This window comes from Podarcis muralis, chromosome 6 (assembly GCF_964188315.1).
Source record: "Podarcis muralis chromosome 6, rPodMur119.hap1.1, whole genome shotgun sequence".
NCBI lineage: Eukaryota > Metazoa > Chordata > Lepidosauria > Squamata > Lacertidae > Podarcis > Podarcis muralis.
Genome location: NC_135660.1, coordinates 68996182 through 69019403, shown reverse-complemented (window position 1 = coordinate 69019403; position 23222 = coordinate 68996182). Strand labels below are relative to the sequence as shown.

The following is a 23222-nucleotide window of genomic DNA, read 5'->3' as shown; positions in this document are numbered from 1 at the left end:
CACCTGGCCCTTGGGACACTCCAAAAGCCACGCCCCCTTCTCCCCAGCCACAACCCCTCCTGGCCCTGCTTTGAGTGATTTTGTCTGGCTGGAATGTTATCTTTGAATCCTGCTTCCTGCTTGCCGGGATGAAGGACGTGTGTAGAAACTACCCTTCTGTATAAACCTAAATTTTACATTCATTCCTTATGCCCACTTTTGCCTCTGGCAATTTCTACCGCTTGCATCTGGCCCCCAGAAGGTTACTCAGAAAGCAGCGTGGCCCTCTGAAGGTAAAAGGTTTTCCACCACTGATTTACACTGTCTTTTCTTCCTGAACTGGCTTTACTTCAGTGATATCATCAAAGTTAACTCCAATTGAGCAGTAACAGGTCTGTGATGCCCTCACATGTCACACTCCATCGTGACATGGTCTCTTCTGTGTTAAACTCAGAAGGAGAAAGAATCAGTATCTAGAGAGAGAGAAAATGCTAAAGCATCAGTGAACAGGATGAGAATAAATGGTGAATATTCTCTAATGCAAAAAATTGTTTTTCCCTAGGAAATATTTCTGAACACAGTGCCACCCAGAAGCAGTATTTTTGGACCGAAAAGGACAACAGGAGAATATTTAGAGCAGCCCTACATACAAGTCCCCCTCTACTAGAACAATTGCGGATTCACTGGGAGACCAATCTTGTCTATTACACATATGATGTGGAATTTAAAAATTCCCTGACCTTGGAATACTGTCATCACAGCTGTGGCCTAAAAATGGACTACTGGATGCAGCCAAGAGCAGCAATCTATAAATTTTGGGATGGAGGCTACACATGAGGTTGAATCCTTAGCGCTGGATTCATAACATCCCAGTTAATATTCATTTTGATTTCTAGCCCGTACTAATCTTAAGGTAACGAGTAAAAGTTGCCTTATTGCTTCCATTCTTCACTCACCAGAAGGTGCATCAAGGGCTTTCCATGTGACAGAAGCAATTCCAAATACCCCCCCCAAGAAAATGAGCATTGGTGTAACATATGAACTTCCAAGGGAGCCCTTGTTAAGTGACAATTCCCTTATACTTAGCCACACACCTCGGCTGTGAAGCAGTAAATTTAATTTTGATAACAAAACCATAGAGTTCCTTCCTGAAAAGAAGAGTCAATTTTCTCCACTGTTTAATCAGAGTACCAAATTCCATATAAAGTGATTCATAATCATTTGCATATAGACTGTCCATTTTATTTGATACTTCAATTTCAAAATATCGTATTGGCCATGATTTCCAATTATAGCAGAAAATCAACTTCGTCTTTCTTTAATTTGTTGTTACACTAATGCCTTTAAAAAAATATAAAATTGTTGCTTCCTTATTCACTTTATAGCCTGCCAATAACCCTTATTCTACTAGCAGCAATTCTGTCGTTGCCAAGAGAGTTCATGGCTCACTGGCCAAATTCCTGGTGAATTGCTTAGTGCCGGCTGGCTGCTGACCTAGATTGGCCTTGATCTGATCCAGCAAAGCAAAAAAAGTGCATACTCGGGATCACTTAGCGCAGATTAGCTATGCATTAAGAGAGTCCAAATACACACTCTTCATTTGTAAATTAAAAAACAAAGCAAAACATCAGCACATCTTGACATTTTAGTCCTAAGAAAAGCCTAAGGAGAAAGAATAAAACTCTTTCTTCCCTATTATCAGGGGTGGGGAACGTGATGAGTCTCACTAGATCAGGGGTGTCAAACTCAAATTCATCGGGGGCCGCATCAGCAGTTTGGTCACCCTCAAAGGGCCGGTTATATCTGTAGGACTATGTAAAGGACATGTAAAGTGGAGGTTTCCTGTGCAGAACTGCCGGCGCCGCTAGAGGGCAGACGTTCTCTGGCTTGTAGGCTGCCGCGCATGCGCTGAAGAGGCGGCTTTCTTGTGTCAAAAAAAAAAAAAAGCGAGAATAAAAGGTGGCGGCCGGCGGCAGCTACACGGGCCACATGATGAGGTCTGGCGGGCCGGATTCGGCCCGCGGGCCTTGTGTTTGACACCCGTGCACTAGATGTTGCTTGAGACAACACACGCATCATCCCTGACCATTGGCATGCTGGCTGGGGCTGATGTTGGAGTCCAACAACATCTGGAGGGCCATAGATTCCCAACCCATATAAATAATGCTACTAGTACCTCTAACAGAACAGAAGTCAGGCCATGTCACAGCCACACTGGAAAATCTAGGAGAGACAAATTTCTGATAACACAGTCAGTAACTGAACAGTTACAGGAGCTGGGGAAGGAGATAATTTCCCGTTTCCCGTTGCAGGCTGCAAGCGCTGCTGAAACTCTCAGCATGAGGTGTTCTCTGCAATCCTGACCAGGATTTCTCTTTTTTAATTTTTAAGTAAGTTCAAGGTGAAGTTTCCCTCCAGAACAACTCTTTTTATTTGTTTATTGTTAGTCCATACAGACACCAATCCCGAATACTGAGCCCAGGCTGACATTTTCCCCCTTGCAAAGGCCCTGGGAGGTATATGTTTGTTATTTCTGAAATATTTCTGCTTTCCTTTTCTCCAAAAACACCACGTGGTGCAGGGTTGATTCGAGGTCACTGGAAAGAGGACTCTTTTCACGAGGCGCAGGAGAAGACTACCTGCTTATGTCCCACGGCTCTGTATTTACATTTTATACCGACCAGGAAAACCTGAAAAACTTAAAAGGCACCAGTGCTCCCAGCATCGGTGCAGCAGCAAAGAAGAAAAACCTGGGTCTAAAAAAGTGTGTATTGAAAGATATGCCCTCATGAAGATTATAAATCCGAGAGGGAGGGGGAAGGCTGTTTTAAAACCCATTTTTAAAACAACTGTTAAGTGCTACTAACCATACTAAAGACGTTTATATCTAAAAAAAGACTCTGGCCTCCTTGTGCCCTGTTCCCTTTGTATTCTTGGGGATAATGCCTTAGCTGGATCCAGGCTATCTACTCCATTGGTAGGGGTAATTCTGGGAGCTCACAAACAGCACTGGAAGGTGACAGCCACCCCATTATTCTTCCTGCCCATCGGCTATTCATGAGTATGCCTTTTAACATGAAGGTTTCCTTCCATTGCCACGGCTGATTTATCTGTAAATCTGTGGAACTGCCCTTCCTACGATGGTGCTGACCTTTAAAGACCTAAACGGCCTCGGTCCTGTATACCTGAAGGAGCGTCTCCACCTCCATCATCCAGCCCGGACACTGAGGTCCAGCTCCGAGGGCCTTCTGGCAGTTCCCTCCCTGTGAGAAGCAAAGTTACAGGGAACCAGGCAGAGGGCCTTCTCGGTAGTGGCACCTGCCCTGTGGAACACCCTCCCAGCAGATGTCAAGGCAATAAACAACTATTTAACTTTTAAAAGACAACTGAAGGCGGCCCTGTTTAGGGACGTTTTTAATGTCTGATGATGTATTGTTTTTAATATTCGGTTGGAAGCCGCCCAGAGTGGCTGGGGAAACCCAGCCAGATGGGCAGGGTATAAATAAATAAATGAATGATGATGATGATGATTATGTGCATTCAGAGTGTCACACTGTAATGGCATTATTGCCAGGAATGGTTAACAGACATTGTGTTGTTGTTTTTTTCTAGCAAAAAATAAAATAAAAAAATTTAAAGCCATTGTTGCATCTTTGTGGCCTTTCCACCTATTTCACATGTTAATTATGTGTTACAGACCTTTAGTGCTTTTGGCCACAGAGATCATTGATAAAATATTAGCCATGAATGAACTAAATTAGTTCATTCCACAATTCCACAAGCGCAATTCGGGAGTTGAGACACGATTACACGTATTGCCCTCCAAACCGGACTCTGCGCAAGTCAGAAAGAAGAGGCCATAGTTCGGGGAAAATCCTCTGCATACAGAGTCCTCTGCATAACCAGGACTGCACAATACATATCCTAATTTAGGGGATGTGTGCTACCCACACATTAGTAGAAGAAAAAGAAGAAGAAGAGTTTGGATTTGATATCCCGCCTTTCACTCCCCTTCAGGAGTCTCAAAGCGGCTAACATTCTCCTTTCCCTTCCTCCCCCACAATATATAGTAGACTATTGGCTGCTGCTGCCAGCTCTGACAATAGTAAATACTTGCTCAGGATTAGGCAACGAGAAGTCTATTTCAGCCACCTTTTCCCTGCTTTCCAATAGTTGATTAGAAATCAAAGTACAAACCATTTGCCAGGTGAGGAAATGCCTGCACACAGCCTAGCACATGCAAGGATCAGATTCACTGCTAGTTTTAGTAAGTCTTGCATGGACTGTGCTACCAAATGGGGAAATCCTCCACCAGCTCTCTATGAACAAATGTGTTGTTGTTGGTTTTTTAAAAAAATGTTCACAATCCAGAATATGGAGATATTAAAACAGTTCGTTTGCTTTTTAAAGAAAAGCACACACACAAGATTGACAGTGAGATTTTAAAACACACCTCGATAATGTGGTTTAAAAATTAAGGTTTTGTTGTTTTCACTATGTCATGCAATAATGCTGTGTTCTTAGCCTTTGAGAGTGCTTGGCTGTTGAAAACTGCCATCTAGTGGGATTTCCCACTCACTAAGAACACCCAAAAGCTTCACATGATGACAAAGGCCCACAGCTGTAAAAGGGAGAAGAGCTGTATTCAGGGATAAATATTACCGTAGTTAGGATGCTGGATTTCATTTTTATTAACTGAAGGAAAGAGAGAGGGTAAGTATCAAAGCAACAAGGTCTTCAACAGGACCAAGATCACACACCTCCACATTTAAGGCCCTTTCCACCCCCCACCCCCCGCCAGGTATAGGCTCTTGCTTCTCATAAACCTTAGGCACACTAGCGGAGGTCAATGTGATCTCTAAACTAGCCCACATCTGTCAAGAACCACAGTTCCCCTAGAGCTTTGTGGCTGAGGCAGGAAAGCCAAATTTCATTCATCTTGAACTGCTGGGCTTTTGATAGCAGGGAAGTCAAACAGGTTTTTCCAGACAGGGTAATGGGGAAAAAGACAAGCCAGTGAAAAAGGGAAAAAAAGACACACAGGCTCAGTTCTGTGTCTGCAATACTGCACAAGGTCTCTTTTAATGACTAGCAGAAACCACCCTATATGCAAACAGCTTGAAGCTGTGTGTTGGGTCTGGGCATTGAATGCTCCGAACATTGGCTTCCTAAGCTAGATCTTGGATCCGATTCCTATATGCATGTACGTTTATTTCACTACAGGAGGCAGAATAACCACGAAGCCTGTTGGGGGGAAAAGGACTGTGTTTGGGATTGGGTTCTGAGATGACATGAAATTTCCCTCTGCGGTGTTTACATATATGAAGTAAGTAATAATGGAGTAAAATAAAAATAATTTCATGCACGGTGGGTCATTTACACATGCAGGGCATCAAGAAGCAAACACATAGATGTGAGCCATCTCTAAATTGGAAGGAAAATGACTGTCACACTGACTCAGTATCCTGAGCTTTCTAAAGTAGTATGCGATTCCTCCTATTATTTTTGTTTGGATTTTTGCAGATTTCAGAAAAGCATCTATACATATTATCAGAAAATCCAAAGGCACTCGGCTGCCCTCTGTTGGCTTTGGGTAAATAATGAACTCTGACCTGAAGGCTAGTTATTCGGCTAATATATACTACTGTTGCTCAGTATATCAACAATTGCAAACAGCTTCCATGCAGGTTAGGCTGTCATGGGACTGGTGTCGTGTTTGCAGACAGTGACCCACATTGTTCAGCATTCTGTAACTGGTGTCAGAGTGCCTTAGGCTTCAATGACTCCAGGGAGGCAGTGGTGCTGGAATCAGTGATCTTTATACATTAGCACAGAATCATGATTCAGTTACGTATGTGATAGCATTTTTTTTTTTTTAAAGAAGCTCCTTTGCAATCCATGAAATATCATGCAAAGAAAGCCTCACAAAAACTTGTACGCAAGAAGTGCCTTTCCAGTTATATTGTTGCAGAGGATGTGCAAATGTCTGTGGGTGGGTGGGTGTTTGATAGCAGTATAATGGTGAGCACTAGCGCTGGTGCACAGGATTGCTGTAACCAACCAGCAGCTCTGGTAGAAACTGGCAGGCTTTGATGTCCTTTTTATAGACAGTGCAAATCAGGGCATGTATCTTACAAGGAAGGATAGCTTCTGGGTAGATAAGAGAGCTCCTTGCCCCCTTTCCCATGACTACAAAAGCCAAGAGAGGCAAAGCTGTTGGGATTCGCAGGATACTGGATAAGTCTGCAGGCTTCAACAGGATGATGCAATACTCTGCTGGGTCAGAGTGACTCAGCAGGAGTGTGATTAGTGTAATTGGCTATCACCTGTTTTAAAAAGGAAAGCCTGTTTAACAGTAGGGTGGTGGTTGTGCTGTAGTGTGGTGGTGCTGTGGTAGAGAGTATTCGTTTGTAAGTACTCTGTATGGACTGTTTCTTTTGTAAATGCCTGCATATAGCTCACATTAAAAAGGACTGCACTGAAAAACCTGGAACTCTTAATGCTTTGCTGAAAACGCCGCGTGGAATACGCGACAGGGTTATGGGCCCAGCACGCTTCCGCTGCGCAAGAGTACAGGTGGCAGTTATCTAGCCGTGGGTGCTGGAGGTGAGCTGCAGGGATGGAGCAGTCCAGAACTGGCGTGTTGCTGGAGAAGCTGACGGCCACGAACTACAGCACCTGGTCGGTCCGCATGCAACACTTCCTCAAGCGTGAGGGCCTGTGGAAAGTGGTGGAAGATCGACCGCAGCCCTCTGAGGAGGATGAAAGGGATGAGAAAGCTTTGGCTACGATCATCCTTGGAGTGGACGACAGCCAGCTAGTCTACGTAGCTGATAAGGTGACGGCAAGTGAGGCGTGGAATGCGCTCAAGGCTGTCCATGTGCGAGAGACAGCTGGCTCACTGATAACACTGACCAGGAGACTGTACCGGTGTCGGAAGAAACCGGGGGACTCCCTGGTAAACCACCTAAAATTCCTAACAGGCTGTTTCCAGGAGCTAGCCTTAAGAGGGAGGGCTGTGGGGGAAGAGGACAAAGTCTTTATAGTCCTGAGTTCCCTTGATGACAGCTATGATATGCTGGTCAACTCCCTTGAGTCTGTAGAGACTGATAAGCTGACTCTGGAATACGTTACCGGACGGTTGTATGCAGAGGAGGACAGGCGTGCAGAGCGAAAGATGACCTCAGCCCAGCTGTTGGAGCATCCCAGAGGGAACAACAGCCAGGAAGAGCAGAGGTGTCGGGAGCCGGAGAAACAGCCAGGAGGAGCTGCTGCAGACCAGCCGGTGGTCAACAAAGTAAAAAGGTGTTTTTGCTGCAAGTCCAGTGGACATCTGCTTCGGGACTGCCCAAGAAAACAACAAAAACAGCAGAAGCACAAGAGGCAGCAGAGGGAGTCTACTGCTTGGGTGTCTGCAGATGGTCAAGAAAATGAAGAGCTGTGGGTTCTGGACAGTGGAGCTTCTCAAACCTTTTGTAAAAGAAAAGCATTGCTAACTGATGCTAGGGCTTCAAACAAAAAACATGTAAGTCTTGCTACGGGCCAGAAAGCTAATGTGGTTTGTGAGGGGGAGGTTGTGTTCCCACAGCTGGGACACACATTCAGGAATGTGTTGTGTGTGCCTAGTTTGCAAAACAATCTCCTGAGCATTCCTGACTTGGCAAAAGCAGGCTTTGAAGTAAACTTTGTGGGAGATCAGTGCCAGATAAAGCAAAATGGGGCAGTGTTGGCAAATGCTAACCTTAGAACTAATATGTATGTACTGCAGTGTGAGTCTAAGGTTGCGAATGTGCAAAATGTCCCAACCCATGATATGTGTATTCATCTCCTGCACAGGCGTCTGGCTCATGCTAGCTATAAGGTGCTAAACAAAACATTGGAGTTGTGTGGGGGGATGAAAAACGTTAAAAGTTGTGATAATTATTTAGACTGCAATATCTGCAAGGAGGTTAAAAGCAGGGCTTGCCCAGTAGCAAGAGCAAGCCAGAGAGAAACCAAAAAACCACTGGAGTTGATTCATGCTGATGTAACTGGTCCTTTTCCACCAAGTGTCTCCCACAACAAGTACTGTTTGATCCTAGTGGATGACTATTCTAGATTTGGCTGGGTCTATCCATTAAAGCAAAAGTCTGACGTTGCCCAAACTTTGAAGTTTTGGGTAAGAAGGGTAGAAAGGCAACTTGGCGAAAAGGTGTGCTCTATTCAGACAGACAGGGGAGGAGAGTTTATGGCAAGCTCCCTAAGAAACTGGTTGCGTTCCCAAGGGATTAAACATAGGCTTACCAATGTGGCGACGCCTCAGGAGAACGGAGTAGCAGAGCGTAGGGGAGGTGTCTTGCAGACACAAATGAAAACATTGTTGGCAGATGCAAATCTTCCAATTAAGTACTGGGCTGAAAGTATTAAGACCGCGAATTATATTGGGAATCGCTTGTGGTCAAGGGTACTAGACGACATACCCTATAAAATTCTCTATAACAAAAGTCCCAGTTTGCAACATTTGAGAATCTTTGGGACAAAGGCATGGGTTGACATACCTGTAAAGAACCGAAGAAAAGGTGGGAAAAGGGCACAGCAGTTGCTATTTCTTGGATATGAAAGTGGTACGAAAGCCTACAGGTTTGAAGATGATAAAAACCTTTTGAGTTATAGTCGATCAGCCAGCTTTAATGAGCAAAGAAATTGGCCCAATATACATGCAAACCTGCTGCCAGAAAAAGTTTTACTGCCGAGCATACCTGATAAGGCAGTTGAAACAAAGCTGAGAATTGGCACCTCTCCCAGAGAAACTGAAAGGGAGGAGGTAAAGGCTGAGCATTTTTCTCCAGCTGCTAGCATAAAGCAGGGGAGAGAAGAAAGTGCAACAGGGACAGGAGGAGGTAGATCTCCAGAGTCAATCCACCCCAAAAGTAGTCCTGAAGGTAGCCCAGGGGGTGAGATTAATGAACCAAGGAGGTCTGCAAGAAGTAATAAAGGTCAACCTCCAGACCGTTATGGGTTCCCAGCCACCATAAACCAGGTTTGTGTAACTGAGCCAGAAAACTTTGAAGAAGTGCAAGAGTTACCTACTCTAGAGAAAGAGGCGTGGTTAAAGGCAATGCAGGCAGAGTATAACTCTCTGCTAAACAACAATGTGTTTGTACCTACAGAATTGCCTAAAGGTAAAAAGCCCATAAGCTGTAAGTGGGTTTTTAAAGTGAAAAAACTGGCTGATGGTAGTTGTCAGAGGAAAGCCAGGTTGGTTGCAAGGGGCTTTACACAAAGGAAAATGATACATTATGATGAAGTGTTTGCCCCAACAGCAAAGGCTGAAACAGTAAAATCAGTTTTAGCAATGGCAAGTCTGAAAGGGTTAAAAGTTAATCATTTTGATGTTGCCTCAGCATATTTAAATGCTCCTATTGACGCCGAGGTGTATTTACAGCAAATACCAGGTTATGAGCTGGAAAAAGACAGCATGGTGTTAAAACTGCAAAGGGCACTATACGGTTTACACCAAAGTGCACGTCTATGGCATGAATGCATAGACACAACTTTGAAAAAGATGGGATTCAAACAAAGCCTGGCTGATTCCTGTTTATATTCAGCAATGGTGCAAGGAAGTGTTTGTTATTTACTTTTGTATGTTGATGATATCTGTCTAATAACAACTGCACAAAAGCAAGTGTCTTGGTTTATAAACAGCCTAGGTAACAAATATAAACTAAAGTATTTGGGAGAGATTCAGAATTACTTAGGAGTAGAGGTTCAGAGAAATGAAAAGGGTGTCTACTCTCTGAGTCAGAAGGAAAAAATTGAAAAGTTACTGAAGACATATGGAATGGAGAGGGCAAATGAGGTTGACACTCCCATAACTACCCAGTACAAAAATGAACCAGAAGGGCAAAAATGTGAGAATGCAACAGCGTTTCATTCTCTGTTGGGTTCTCTGTTATATTTAAGTTGTTGGACAAGACCCGACATAACATTGGCAGTGCACATGTTAAGCCAAAGAAGTGCAGACCCGGCTCAGAGAGATTGGGTAGCACTTAAAAGAATCCTAAGGTATCTAAAAGGCACAAAAGATTACAAACTGGTGCTGGATACAGGATATGATCAGCAAGTGTATGCATACGCTGATGCCAGCTGGGGGGACAGAGAAAATGGAAAGTCTACCACTGGCTATGCCATATATATTGGAAATGCCCTGGTTCTGTGGAAATCCCAGAAACAAACATTTGTTGCCACAAGTACTTGTGAAGCAGAGTACTCAGCCATAAGCGAATGTGTGTCACAAATAGAATGGTTTGCTTGCCTAACAAAAGAGCTTGGAATACCTTCTGAAATGCCAATCACTGTGCTAAGTGACAACATGGCTGCACAACAGCTAGCCAACCAACAGAACTTTAAGAGCAAAAGTAAACATATTGCGATAAGATACGGAAATGTGAAAAATGCTTTGGAAAGAAGTGTGTTAAAGGTACAGCACTGTAACACAAAATGTAATGTGGCAGATTTGTATACAAAATGTTTGGATGCTCCTAAATTTCGAGACTTAAGAGAATTATTAGGTCTCAAGCCTTTGACTTAAGGAGGAGTGTTGGGATTCGCAGGATACTGGATAAGTCTGCAGGCTTCAACAGGATGATGCAATACTCTGCTGGGTCAGAGTGACTCAGCAGGAGTGTGATTAGTGTAATTGGCTATCACCTGTTTTAAAAAGGAAAGCCTGTTTAACAGTAGGGTGGTGGTTGTGCTGTAGTGTGGTGGTGCTGTGGTAGAGAGTATTCGTTTGTAAGTACTCTGTATGGACTGTTTCTTTTGTAAATGCCTGCATATAGCTCACATTAAAAAGGACTGCACTGAAAAACCTGGAACTCTTAATGCTTTGCTGAAAACGCCGCGTGGAATACGCGACAAAAGCAAAGCATCACTTGGAGAATATACTAAGCTAAATATGAGAAATTATGTAAGCTTGCTTAATGCTTATAACTGATAAAGGCCACATAATTTTGATTGTCTAGGTGTGGAATTTCTTACAGTCCCTGAACACAAGCTTGGCAGAAGGTTCTGCAGCAGGCGGCCAGACCCTCCCTGCCCCAGCTATAACAACATGTGGATCAATCAAAGACGAGCTCTCTGAAACTGCAGGCAAACCATTTCCAAACAAAACTGCAGCCCATTCTCCATTGACTTGTGCACTCAGCTCCTGAGATCAGCAGTTGATCTCTATCTAATCTGAACAGACAGCAAACACCCTTTGCTTCTTGATGTCTCTGTCCTCTCCCTGTTGAACTCCTCCCGCCATCTCATTTGCACGTCCAGCCCTGCCCATTGAAACTAATCACCAAGTATAAACAGATCTATGTCTGTCTTAACAGCAGAGTGAAACGGCAAAGAACAGAGGGAGCCACCAAAGGCGTGGTACGAGTTTGCTAGGCTTACCTGTCTGTAGGTGCATATGATGATTTCCCTCAAGTGATAGTGCATGGGTGTCATCGTCTCACTCACGGTATCCAGTGCCATATCTACTTCCTTCTTCATTCGGTGTCCCTCCGGCAACATCTGAACCACCTTCATGACCACCTGGCAGACAAAAGCAAGGGCCCAGCTTAACATGAAACCTTCCCACCTGGAATGTTCTCTTTCACAAAGAGCAAATGTTAAGCCGCTGAAATTTTCTTCTGGGGGAAGTAAAGAGGGAAATAGTTTGCCCCCCGTTTCTGGCATTCCGTTACCTACTAGTTTTGCAAAAACATCACATAAGGGACACAAAAGTACCTTCTGACAAGTGCAAATGCCAGTCTCAAGAATGTTCACAGGAATCAACACGTCACACTTAGTTCCGACTCTTTAGATCCCTTTAAAGCAGCCTTGCAAATAAGCCCACAAAAGTTACCAGCCTGCAAAAATATCTTACTGACCTGCTGGGTATGGCGGTACAAACCCACCCAACAGCATGGAAGATGTGGATCATGCCAGATTCACATCAGCACTGACAAAAGATTCTGTTCCTCAATATTTTGTTTTTGTCCCTTTCTTTTCTGAGCTGCAAACTAAGGCATCAGTGCCGAGTTGCACCCAATATTGGGGGGGGGGGGGGTGCGCACATGCATAATGTCACGTGTGATGCCCCCCACCCAATCCAGCCAGGCCAACTTGGCCCACCATCCCATACCCATCTACTGCCAGCCACCTTACTTTTTTGAAAAGGATGTGGAGGCGAAGATGCTTTACCCTGCACGTCCCTGGCAAAGATCGCCTGCGCGCCTTCTGGGAAGGTGCTCTGGCGAGCATCAAAAGGACACATGGTTTGAAGATGCTTCACATTGCCAGGTTCCTGGCAATACTCAAAAGGATATGGCAGGGCTAAACATCTTTGTCCTGGTGTGTCCTTTTGAGGTTCACCACATTTGGGGAACCCTTCTTGAAAACATAGGGGGAGGGGTCCCCAAAATTCAGTTACTGCAGAGGCAGCGGGAGAGATGTGGAAGAAACTGATGTCAGCAGCAACCGAGCAAGATGGAAGATCACCTGTGCACTCAGATGTGTTTGTGGTGATAGTACTGATTTATTTATTTGTGGTGGTTAAGGCTGCCCTTTCAGAAACATTACCTTAAGAATATTCTGTCGCCTAATTTTAAAAGTGGAAGATACGCACCTCAAACTCTCCTTTGGTATACTTGGCATCAGGCACGCTCACAATTTCATCTTCAACCATCTCAGGGATTCCCTGAAGCACCAAGAAGAGGAGTCTTAGGTTTGATTATTGAACAACACAGGAGATAAGCAACAGTATCACAGAATTACTAACTGCAATATATGGCTGCTTATGAAGTTAGTAATATGCCATGTAAGACACAAGGAACTGTGAATATTGTAGAATTCTGGTACTTTTCACTTTCTGCGTTTTAGAAAAGGTATCATTCTTCTAAAAATGTATCCTTTATCCATTATTTCTATTTATGTATCTTGCCTAGGTTAAGAAAATTCCTTAAAATCCCAATCAAAAAATATTAAAGTGGTTTATGTATGTAACAGCAGCAGCTAGGATTCTTTGTGCGCAGAAGTGGAAGCAAGAAGTTCCCATGAAAGAAGAATGGATAAGCAAGATAATGGACTATGAAAAACTGGGGGAAATTAACAGCAAAATTAAGAGAATCTAATGATGAGTGTTTTATGGAAGAATGGATGCCTTTTTCGGACTACTTAAAGAAATATTATAGTACGATGAACTCACGAACAGGATTTGAGCTGTGAGCAACAGGCGTAATTAGATTATAATATTGTAGTTTTGATTTAATGGTTAGAAAATAGGGTGCAGTGGAAGGGGAGAAACAACAACTCCATGAAAAAGGGGGTGGGAAGTCAACAAAAATAAGAGAAAATATATTATTGTGTCTTGATTGTATATGTTAAAAAAGTTGAAACTTAAGACTAGTCCTTAAAATTGTTCTGCAGAAGCCAAGAGACTTTTAACACCAAGAAGATTTAAACCCTTGGCGCTGCACACATTTCAGGAAGGATTTTGCCCATAATATCAGGTACCCCTCCCTGCAGAATCCCAGACCCCTCCCAAAGTGGGACACAGGTCTCCAAATTAATACATACATTGAAATGCCAGAGGGTGAGGACAGCAATGACCATGGCTGTGGTGGTTCTTCCTCTGCCACTGTGGCAATTGAACACAAAGGCTGTGCGGGAGTCTTCAGCCAGAGCACCCTTCATGGCTTCCAGCAGCTGGTCAAAGTCCTAAAGGTGGCACACAAAGGGCATTTGTGAGCAGCCTAGTCTTTCTCAGGTGTGTGTGTGATTTTCACACGTGCTCAGTACTGTACTCACGGCACATGCCAAATGTATGTTCTGTCCCTCATAAGGCCTTTAGGTGGCAGCAATGCCCTGATGAGGCAAATCCACTACAAACAGACCAGATTTTAATCACACTAAGTTGCTGCAAAGGGATTCTAAATAGCACCTAACTAACAGTTCGAAAGCACGTCAAAGTGCAAGTAGATAAATAGGTATCGCTCCGGCGGGAAGGTAAACGGCGTTTCCGTGTGCTGCTCTGGTTCGCCAGAAGCAGCTTAGTCATGCTGGCCACATGACCCGGAAGCTGTACGCCGGCTCCCACAGCCAATAAAGCAAGATGAGCTCCTCAACCCCAGAGTCCACCACGACTGGACCTAATGGTCAAGGGTCCCTTTACCTTTTTTAATGTATATTCCAATGCCTCTTTTAAGGAAGCGTACACAGGGTTTATTGTGGGGGACGGGCTCGCCCCTATCCAGGGGCTGAGCAGCCCGAGACTTTAGTTGAGCCATGTGAACTGTGTCACATAATTTGGAGAAGTGCAAAAAAACCACAGGACAACTGCATTTCATGAAACACAAATCAGGTCTGTTTACTTAAAAACACGAAGACTAGACAAAATCCTTGGGGACATCCCTATTGCAAAATCATGTGGATGGGGCAAAGGGGGGTGGGAAAAAATAATGGCTCCTGGTTTTTGTCTAGCTGAACAAATGGTTTTAGGACAAAACATGTGCAGCTGTGCAATTATATTTCCACAAGAGCCTTCACTTCCCTGCCCCCCCACCTACCCCAAGAAGAAAGGCACCTACAAAAGGCTGGACTACAGTGGTACCTCAGGTTACATATGCTTCAGGTTACAGACTCCGCTAACCCAGAAATAGTACCTCAGGTTAAGAACTTTGCTTCAGGATGAGAACAGAAATCGTGCTCTGGCGGCGCAAGGCCCTATTAGCTAAACTGGTACCTCAGGTTAATAATAGTTTCAGGTTAAGAACAGACCTCTGGAACGAATTAAGTACTTAACCCGAGGTACCACTGTATTCAGTAGAAGACTAGCAAGCGGAGAGAAGGGTTGCTTAAGTATCAGCCATCTTAAAATTCTTCATGTGGAAGAAGGTGGGGGGGGCGGAGATATGGGGTCCCTGTGTGGTGCTTACCTTTTCCTTAGGAGCACAGAAGTCTGGGATTGGAACCCGTTTATACACCAGCCCCTGGCAGGTGCTTTTGTGCTGGTTGAAGACTTCCTGTATGGTCAGGCATGTCTTTAACATTTTCATCTGCTTCTCCTGTTCCAGATAAACCTCGAGCCATTTCTGGGATTTCAGCAGGTCATTCTTCACAACAGATTCGAGTTTCTGAAGGAGGGAAGCAATGAGGCCAAACCAACAAACAAAAAGGCTCATGAGGGATTACCACAGTTAACTATGCAATTATCACTTTTCGTTTCCCTCTGGCCTCACTTACTTACGATTCCCCTCCCCACAATCCTTGTGTGCCTACTTTTCGTAACTGCATGCATCTGACAAAAAGGAATGAGGTCTATGAAAGCCAGTGCCATTAATAATAATGAATTTTAAAAGATCTTTAAATTGGTGCTTCCCCCCCCCCCAAAAAAACCCCAAAGCCTTGTTGCCAGGTGTAATTGGGATGGAGGCTCCGAAGAAGCTAATTGTTTTATGTATGCAACAACCGTGACCGGAATTCTATATGCGCAGAAATGGAAAAAAGGAAGAGATTCCAACCCAAGAAGAATGGCTTATAAAAGTAATAGATTATGCTGAAATGGAGAAACTGACTGTAAAACTAAGAGACCCAAATGATGAACTGTTTATGGAAAACTGGAGGCCTTTTTATACTGTTGAAGTATTACAGCGATATTAAATTGTGAGCAGGACTCGAGAGATGAGTGGTGGTGGGGAAAATATAAGATGGAGTTGGGGGGGGGGGTTGATAATAAGCATAACGCAGCAACCAAGGATAAGAAGAAAAACACCAGGGTGGGAAGTCAAAAAGAAGCATATAAGAGAATGGTATATTGTATACAAAGTAAATTTGTTTAAATCTTTGAGAAACAATAAAAATCAATTAAAAAAAAAAAGAAAGCTGATCAATTTAAGGCTCCAAGGTGGAATTAAAAAAATAAATGGAGTGAGCCAATAATACTTTCAAACTCAATTCGTCTGATAAATAATGCAAGGGGAGAATAAGCAAGGCCGGCTTCTATTATTTCTAAGAAAGAGGATCGATCAGCTCCAAATGGAGACGCAAAAGTTAAATCTGGAAAAGACAACAGGCTGAAAAATGTCCTTTGTGATGAGCAGACATTATTTGCTTGGATGCATCAAAATGTCACCATGGATGAGTCCCGCTTGTTCACTCCTGCATCATAACAGTTTAAAAACCAGGGCTTGGGGTGGGGGGCGCAACAGTTAGCCTGTCACACCAATAAAACAACAGCCACAATGAAAGATGCAACGTGCCTTCCAGTGTAAACAGATAGTAAGAATCTCCTTGTCGGATACTTTTTAACTGCATAGCATCCTTAGAAGCCAGCCTAGAGGAGCACTATCATTTTTTCCCCAATTCCTGCAGATTGGCTGCCTGTTGTGAAATGCTAACTGCCCCAGATCAAGCCAAAAGTTTCCCAATACTTGCCTGGCGAAGGAGAAAAGAGAAGTTAAAAGCGCCTGAGCTCTCACCTCCAGCTGTTCAGGTGACGTTGCAGGCACTGTAATCTGCTGCTCCAGGTTGCTAACCTCCCGGACGGTGTAAGTTTGCTCATTGCCTTCTAGGACCACATCTTCACGAAGGTTGACCCACAAGATGTGGGAATACTTCCTCTTCGCATCTGTCAGGTAGCTCAAGACATTCCCGATAGCCTGAAGAAAATGAGTAATAGTGGTCTTGTAATAAGGTTAACACTTACTGGGAAACAATATATAATGAATTGAAAAGGATGTTTAAAATAACGTTTGTAAAAATAAAAAAAAATAAAAACCACCAGAAGCTTTTCTTTTGGGAATTATAGAGACAGAACTATCAAAACAGTATAGAAACTTATTCATGTATGCTACTACAGCTGCAAGAATGCTACTCGCTGAAAAATGGAAAGAAGCAGAAGTCCCAGCAAAGGAAGAATGGAAACAAAAACTTATGGAATATGTAGAAATGGTGAAACTTACCGGAAGAATAAGAAACCAAGATAACAAACTTTTTATAAAAGAAGGGAAGTGGTTTATTGAATATTTACAGATAAATTCTAAGCAGATAAGAACATTGGCAGGATTGTTGTAATAACCTGCAGTTTTATAAGAGTATACATTTACAGTAGATGAATAAATGAACAAATTAAGTTAATCTGGATATGCAAAAGATATTAAAAATAAGTTTAAGGAACCGCAGAAAGAAGGGGAAGGAAGTCAAGTTCTGAAATGTTAAAATGATTGCAAAATTAGTGAAATGTATAAACCTGAAAAGCAATCAATCAATCAATCAATCAGAGAATGAGTAACTACAATCTTGCCTGCATTTATAAAGATTAAAAAAGCAACAACCCTACAACTGGTTAGTTGTGTGACTGTTTCTCAAGGGCTCTCAGTCAGCTTCCTTTTGTTTCCACAACTTCACTGGGTTTCACAGGTGTGGGAAATCTGGAAACTCCACTGTCTTTTTATTTTATTCTTTTAAGGATCAAATTCCTGTTTTGATTTTAATAATAATAATAATAATAATAATAATAATGATGATGATGATGCCTGTTTTTAATCTGAGAGCTCTCTGACCCTATCTCAGTCTCTCTTCCCAGAAACTACACAGCATTGTTCAATTACCTTGGTGTTTGGCTGTGCCATCCCATACACAGGCATCTTGGGGACTCTCCGGAAGTTGGCCACGCTCATCTCCTTGACCGTGCTGAGCACATCTGGAGAAAACCTTTCATCCACCACCTGTGGCAGAAGCAGAAGAACTCTGAAGGCTGCGGCAACCAACTAGGAAAAGCTGGACATTCATTTTGCACATGCGGTTCCCAGAGACACTTCCTCAAGCACTTCCTGCCTCAGCAAGATCATACCGGGAAGGACAGCAAGTCTTACACCAACAACCTCCTTCCAAATCCCAGTTAAACTAAAAACCTAATGTGGTGCCTTTCCAGATGAAGCCCATCAGCCGCAGCCAACGCGGCCTGTGGTCAGGGATGAGGAACAGCGCAGCCCAACAGCATCCAGGGGGCACTAGGTTGGGGAAGGGTGGCCTACAGAAAGAGCAACAATAGTCCCCAAACCACATTAATGCAATGCAGATCTGAAATCACCCAAAGCATACGCAGATACAGAGGGTAATCCGCCCAATGGGTGGCATTCAACTATATCCCACCCAGAGCAGACCCACTGAAATTAACGAACCTAACTTAGCCACATCTACTAACTTAATGGGGCTACTCTGAGTAGGGCTAGCACTGAATGCCACCCAACGTCCGCTGGTGCTCAGGCATGCCTGCGCACACTCAGTTTAACAGAATCCCTGGAAGAACGTGCTGTTACGTTTCATAAAACCTGACTGCGTCCTCAGAAGAAGGCTGAGCACGTAGGGGTGAGGGAGAAAGGGGATATAGTCCAACCCTTTAACAAGGAGATCAATTACATCCACAAGCAGGAGCCAGTGTGGCACAGTGGTTAGAGTGTTGGACTATGAACCTGGGGGACGAGGGTTCGAATCCTCACTCGGCCTCGGCCTAACCTACCTTACAGGGTTGTTGTGAGGATAAAATGGGGAGGAGAACTGAGCTCCTTGGAGGAAAAGTGGGATATAAATGTAGTTGTGGTAGTAATAAATAATAATAATTCTTACAGAAATGTAATAAAATGCAGAGCTGCTGTCCAAGATGGCTCCAAGGAAGGGTGTTCAAATCAGGCAGTGTAGGAAGGCTGATCAGGGTAAATATATTTAATAATAATAAAAAAAAAAAAACAACAGCAATAACTCAAAATAGTTGACTCACCAGCACCCGTGCCCCCTTCGTTATCTGCTCCCCTGTGACCACAAGCTCCGACAGGTTCATGTTGGCCTGAAGCCTGTATAGTTCAGAATGCCTGCACATCCATCGGCTGAACTCTAGGGCAAAAGCAAGGGGGTACTTCCAGCCCAGGAAGGGAGACAAGACAGACAGGGACACTGTCAGAAGCAGGCTGCAAATCAATGTACTGCACACATCACAAGTAATCATTAGAAAACGTGGCATCCTTTTGGCACTAAAAACACTTTAGCTTTGCCTTATGGAATAACACACATTGGCTGAAGATGCTGCTAGTTGAGGCCCTAATCTTAGCAAGATTATGTAAACGTTTTGTTGGGAATGGAAGACACAAGGCATGGTGGCCAAATCTGCTGTCGCAGCACAGGATATAAGGTTGTCCTTTCCTCCCTTTCCTTTCCTGTAAACCAGTGTTTCTCAACCTGACCGCTGGTGTTGCTAACTAGGATGGTGGGATTTGTAGTCCAAAAACAGCTGGAGACCCAAGTCTGGGGAACACTTGCTGTAAACCAATGCGGCAAATTGTCAAGGGGGTCTTGCTTGATTTGACTGAGCTGAAGGTTTCTTTTATTACAGAGCTTGTAATGTTTTCATCATAGTGGCCACTGAGTGAACGGTAAAGAGCAGTGGGAACAACAGTGACACTGACAACAGCCAACTTGATGCCATGGCCTTTGGCTAGCGTAATAAAAGTTTATCTAACACAAGCCATCTCCCTTTACAATTTGATCTGACCACAAACTCCCAAGAGCAGGCATAGGCAAACTCAGCCCTCCAGATGTTTTGGGACTACAGCTTCAATCATCCCTGACCACTGGTCCTGTTAGCTAGGGATGATGGGAGTTGTAGTCCCAAAACATCTGGAGGGCCGAGTTTGCCTATACCTGCCCAAGAGCTTGCCAGCAAAGAAACTTTTGATGACTGGTTGGGTTCAACATTCACTTCAGTCTCTCTGGGGTTCACGTTCAGTTTCCATTGCGTGCAAGTGAAATGTTTATAAGGGTGGAACTAAACAATGTGGATTCAGCTTTTCGCAAGGACCCCCACTTTCCATGTGGGTCTGCTCAGGCTTCCCCCACCCCACAGCTGTGGTGCCTAGGCTGTGGAACACCCAACAGAGACCCTGTCTGCTTCATTACTTTTTGTTGTAAAGTGAAAATGGGGCTTTTTAAGAGAAGTTTTGGCCTGATTTAAAAGCTTTTTTGTTTTGTTTTTTTGCCTCTTGCAGCTTTTAAGGATATTTTTGTTTCATTTCCAAGCTTGCTTTCCCCTCTTCCCTCCCATTTCATTTTCCTCTTGTGTTTAGACGGCAAGTCTTAGGGGGCAAGGGACCATATTGGAACTGGCTTTCGTAAGCTGCTCTGAGAGCCTTTTTTTTGGCTCTGAAGAAAGAGGCTTGGTGTCCGGTTCCTACCCCCCCCCCCCCCGGCACTGCAACATCTAGTTCCACTTTCCCTGACATATGTAAGATGTCTGCACCCCATCACTGGGTACACCCGGCAAGGGTGGGAAAATACACAGCATCGTTTAGGAGCTCAGGGAAGAATACTCACCTGTTCGTGAAGGTAATAGTTGAAAGCTATCAAGTAGAAGTAGCGCTCAAGGCTCTGCAACGTCCTCTGTAGGAAATACTCTTTGGTGCTGTTCCCCTACAATGCAAACACACAAATAGTAATATTAATAAGAGGCACTTGCCATTGTTGTTGTTGTTGTTGTTGTTATTAAATTTGCATCCCACCTTTCCTCCCAAAGGAGCCCTGGGCAGCAAACACCAAGTGACAAAAAAATAAAAACATCTTAAAAGCAATTCCAAAAGAGACACAGACTGGGACAGATCTCAGCTTAAAAGTTTTGTTGAAGTTGGACTGTATTTGGTAGGCACCAAGAAGACGGAAGCTGTGTTAACATTCATGGGGCAGGGATTCCAAAGCGTAGGTGATACCGCACTAAAAGCCCGACAGTGCAGAATGAACATCCTAATAAGAGGGTATCTCCAGGAGGCCCTCACCTGCAGAGTAGGGCTAGGCGATATCTGGTTTTCAACACTTTGAAATATCTCCCAGGGAGTTCCATGGTTGAGTGAGGATTTGACTGATTTCCCCTGTCCAACTCCAAAACTAAACCATACTGGCTCTCTATATGGAAAATGTAGAACTTTAACATTTGACTCTATTTATAAAGGGACTACATTCTGTTTTGGGGAGGTGTGGCGGGGGGAGAGAAAGAATTTGGCAAGCAGTCCACTGGAAATCTGCGACATTACATAATTGTCTTTCGTTAATATTTACTTGTTATCCCCCTTAAGAGAAATCCGGCCACAAGTCATTTATCAAAAAGATTAAGGAACATGCTTAGGAGTGAACTGAACATTCTCCTGCATGGAAAATATGCAGCTATGCGTTAAAGGGGGAGAGAGAAGATATAACTGGGCACGCTCCACATTAAAGTCTCCCTAATTATCTGTGGGGTGAAGGTGAGGCAAGAGGTTAAAACTGTGACACACTTTATGGTTGCCCTCTAACATTCATTTGTCGAGTGAGCAATACCATGTTTTTTGTTAGCGTAAACTTATTTACGAGCCTGTTAAACAAAACGATCCCTTCTTGCCTTTTCTCAGTGAAACAAGACTGAATGGTGCAGATATCAGATTTATATGTGATTTATCAAGACAAATGTAGCCTGCCCACCCGCTGTGGCCTGCCAGGTACCTGTCAACCTCTCCCATTTGTGCAGTTCCAGATTGGGGGTGAGGGGAGGTGAAGCGAGGGATATTTAGCCACTCTATAGCAGGCAGCCATTAGTGGCTTTTGAGATGGAATCAAGAGATTTACAAGCTGGAAAGGCATGGTATACACTATAAACATAGATTTACAGAGACACACATCGCTCTTCCTCCATGATGCATTTTGTCCAATGAGAACATAACCCTAGGAAATTTTTCCATTGTTTTAAGAAGAGCTGTTGCTGTGTTTGAACTTCAAATAAACAGTCCCTGTGTTTGAAATGTAGAGCGGGGTCCAAAGGCTTATTTCTCAGAGCCGCTGAAGACATACGCCAGCCGCATCCTGCAAAGGCCAAACTGAAATTCACCCTGACAGGAAATCCAGGGCTGCATTCGCAAAATGGCTGCTCCAGAGCTCCATTCGCAAAATGGAGTGGTTCTTCCCCATCCTTTTTCCCCTCGCAACATGCTTATGAGGTAGATACGGTTGTGGTGAGGCAGTGTCTGGCCCAAGGTCACCCAGTGATCTTCAAACCTGAGTCTCAGAGCCGGGCCCTATCATGAGGCACAGTAAGGTAGCTGCCTCAAGCAGTGGGTCAGTGCTTGGCACACCAGCCAGCTTGCTCCTCTGCAAGCAGGGCTTACACCTGCCACCTTTTCAAAGAATTATAAGGACGTGCTTAAATCACACTCCTGATTCTTCCTTTAAAGTGGTATCACCTGACACCATAGGATGCCACATCCCTGACAAGTGGGTTGTCCCGCCTACCAGTGACAAGCAGTCTGCAGAGGGTGGATTAGAGCAGTGATGGAGAACCTCAGGCCTGAGGGGTGAAAATTGGCCTCTCTGCCTGCTCCTTGGGATTCCCACCAGACCACATCCCCTTTCCCCACTGTGCCCCTCCTTTGTGTGTTTCTGATGGGCAAGAATGCATCTGTGAACTCCCATAATGCTTTAAAGCATTATGTCAGGTGATTCAGTTGGATGGAGGACAGAGAGGGCTGTGTGAGTGTGGTCCCCAGAACGATGACTAGAAGGGAATTAAGACTCTCCAATAAAAGGGTTCTCAACCCCTTGATTAAAGTACTTGGCAACAGTTTTTCAGTATGCATCAACAGAATGAACTTTGTATTTAACTGAATAATGTTCTAAAGATTCATTTATATGCTAACTAATTAACTGTATTGTGCCTACTAATGCACCTTGCTATAAAGGCAAATATCAAAGGAGTTGGGGCTTTGGAACGCTGGAAGAAGAAGAAGAAGTAGTAGTAGTTGTTATTTATATGTCGCCAGCCATTCTGGGCAGCTTCCAACAAATTAAAACATTAATAAGCACAGGAAACATTGATGAAACATTAAAAATTGAAGGGCTGTTACTTCAATCTTCTTTTCCGAGGTGCAGCTGCCACATCTTCCTTGCACAAATTAAAAACCAAGAGTTGCTTACACAGCCTTGCATATAACACTTTTTTCACAGGAGACTAACTGCAGCTAACAGAGCTGGATTAAGGCAGGGATGAGGAACCTCAGGGCGGGAGCCAAATGTGGCCCTCCAGACACTTGTATCCGGCCCTCAAGATTCTCCTCATTCCACACCCCTTCCCCAGCCAAGGCCCTTCTCCGCCCCCCAGGCCACATCCTCACCAGTCCTGCCTTGCACCTTCCATGCCTGTTAGACACAGCCCTTACTAAAGA

The 23222-nt window shown here is 44.0% G+C and overlaps 1 protein-coding gene across 3 annotated transcripts in view; it reads right to left on the bottom strand.

Moving 5' to 3' along the window:
* PALD1 (phosphatase domain containing paladin 1) overlaps nt 1-23222 on the bottom strand; it is a 113771-nt gene that overhangs the window by 28543 nt on the left and 62006 nt on the right. For all 3 annotated transcript variants that reach the window (XM_028729568.2, XM_028729565.2, XM_028729566.2), the window contains exons 11-18: nt 20356-20451; nt 18770-18904; nt 17601-17717; nt 16470-16649; nt 14928-15125; nt 13570-13710; nt 12620-12691; nt 11404-11544 (exon numbers count right to left, since the gene is read on the bottom strand). In XM_028729568.2, coding sequence (XP_028585401.2) covers nt 11404-11544; nt 12620-12691; nt 13570-13710; nt 14928-15125; nt 16470-16649; nt 17601-17717; nt 18770-18904; nt 20356-20451 — 1080 coding nt within the window. The remainder of the gene's footprint in view (nt 1-11403; nt 11545-12619; nt 12692-13569; nt 13711-14927; nt 15126-16469; nt 16650-17600; nt 17718-18769; nt 18905-20355; nt 20452-23222) is intronic.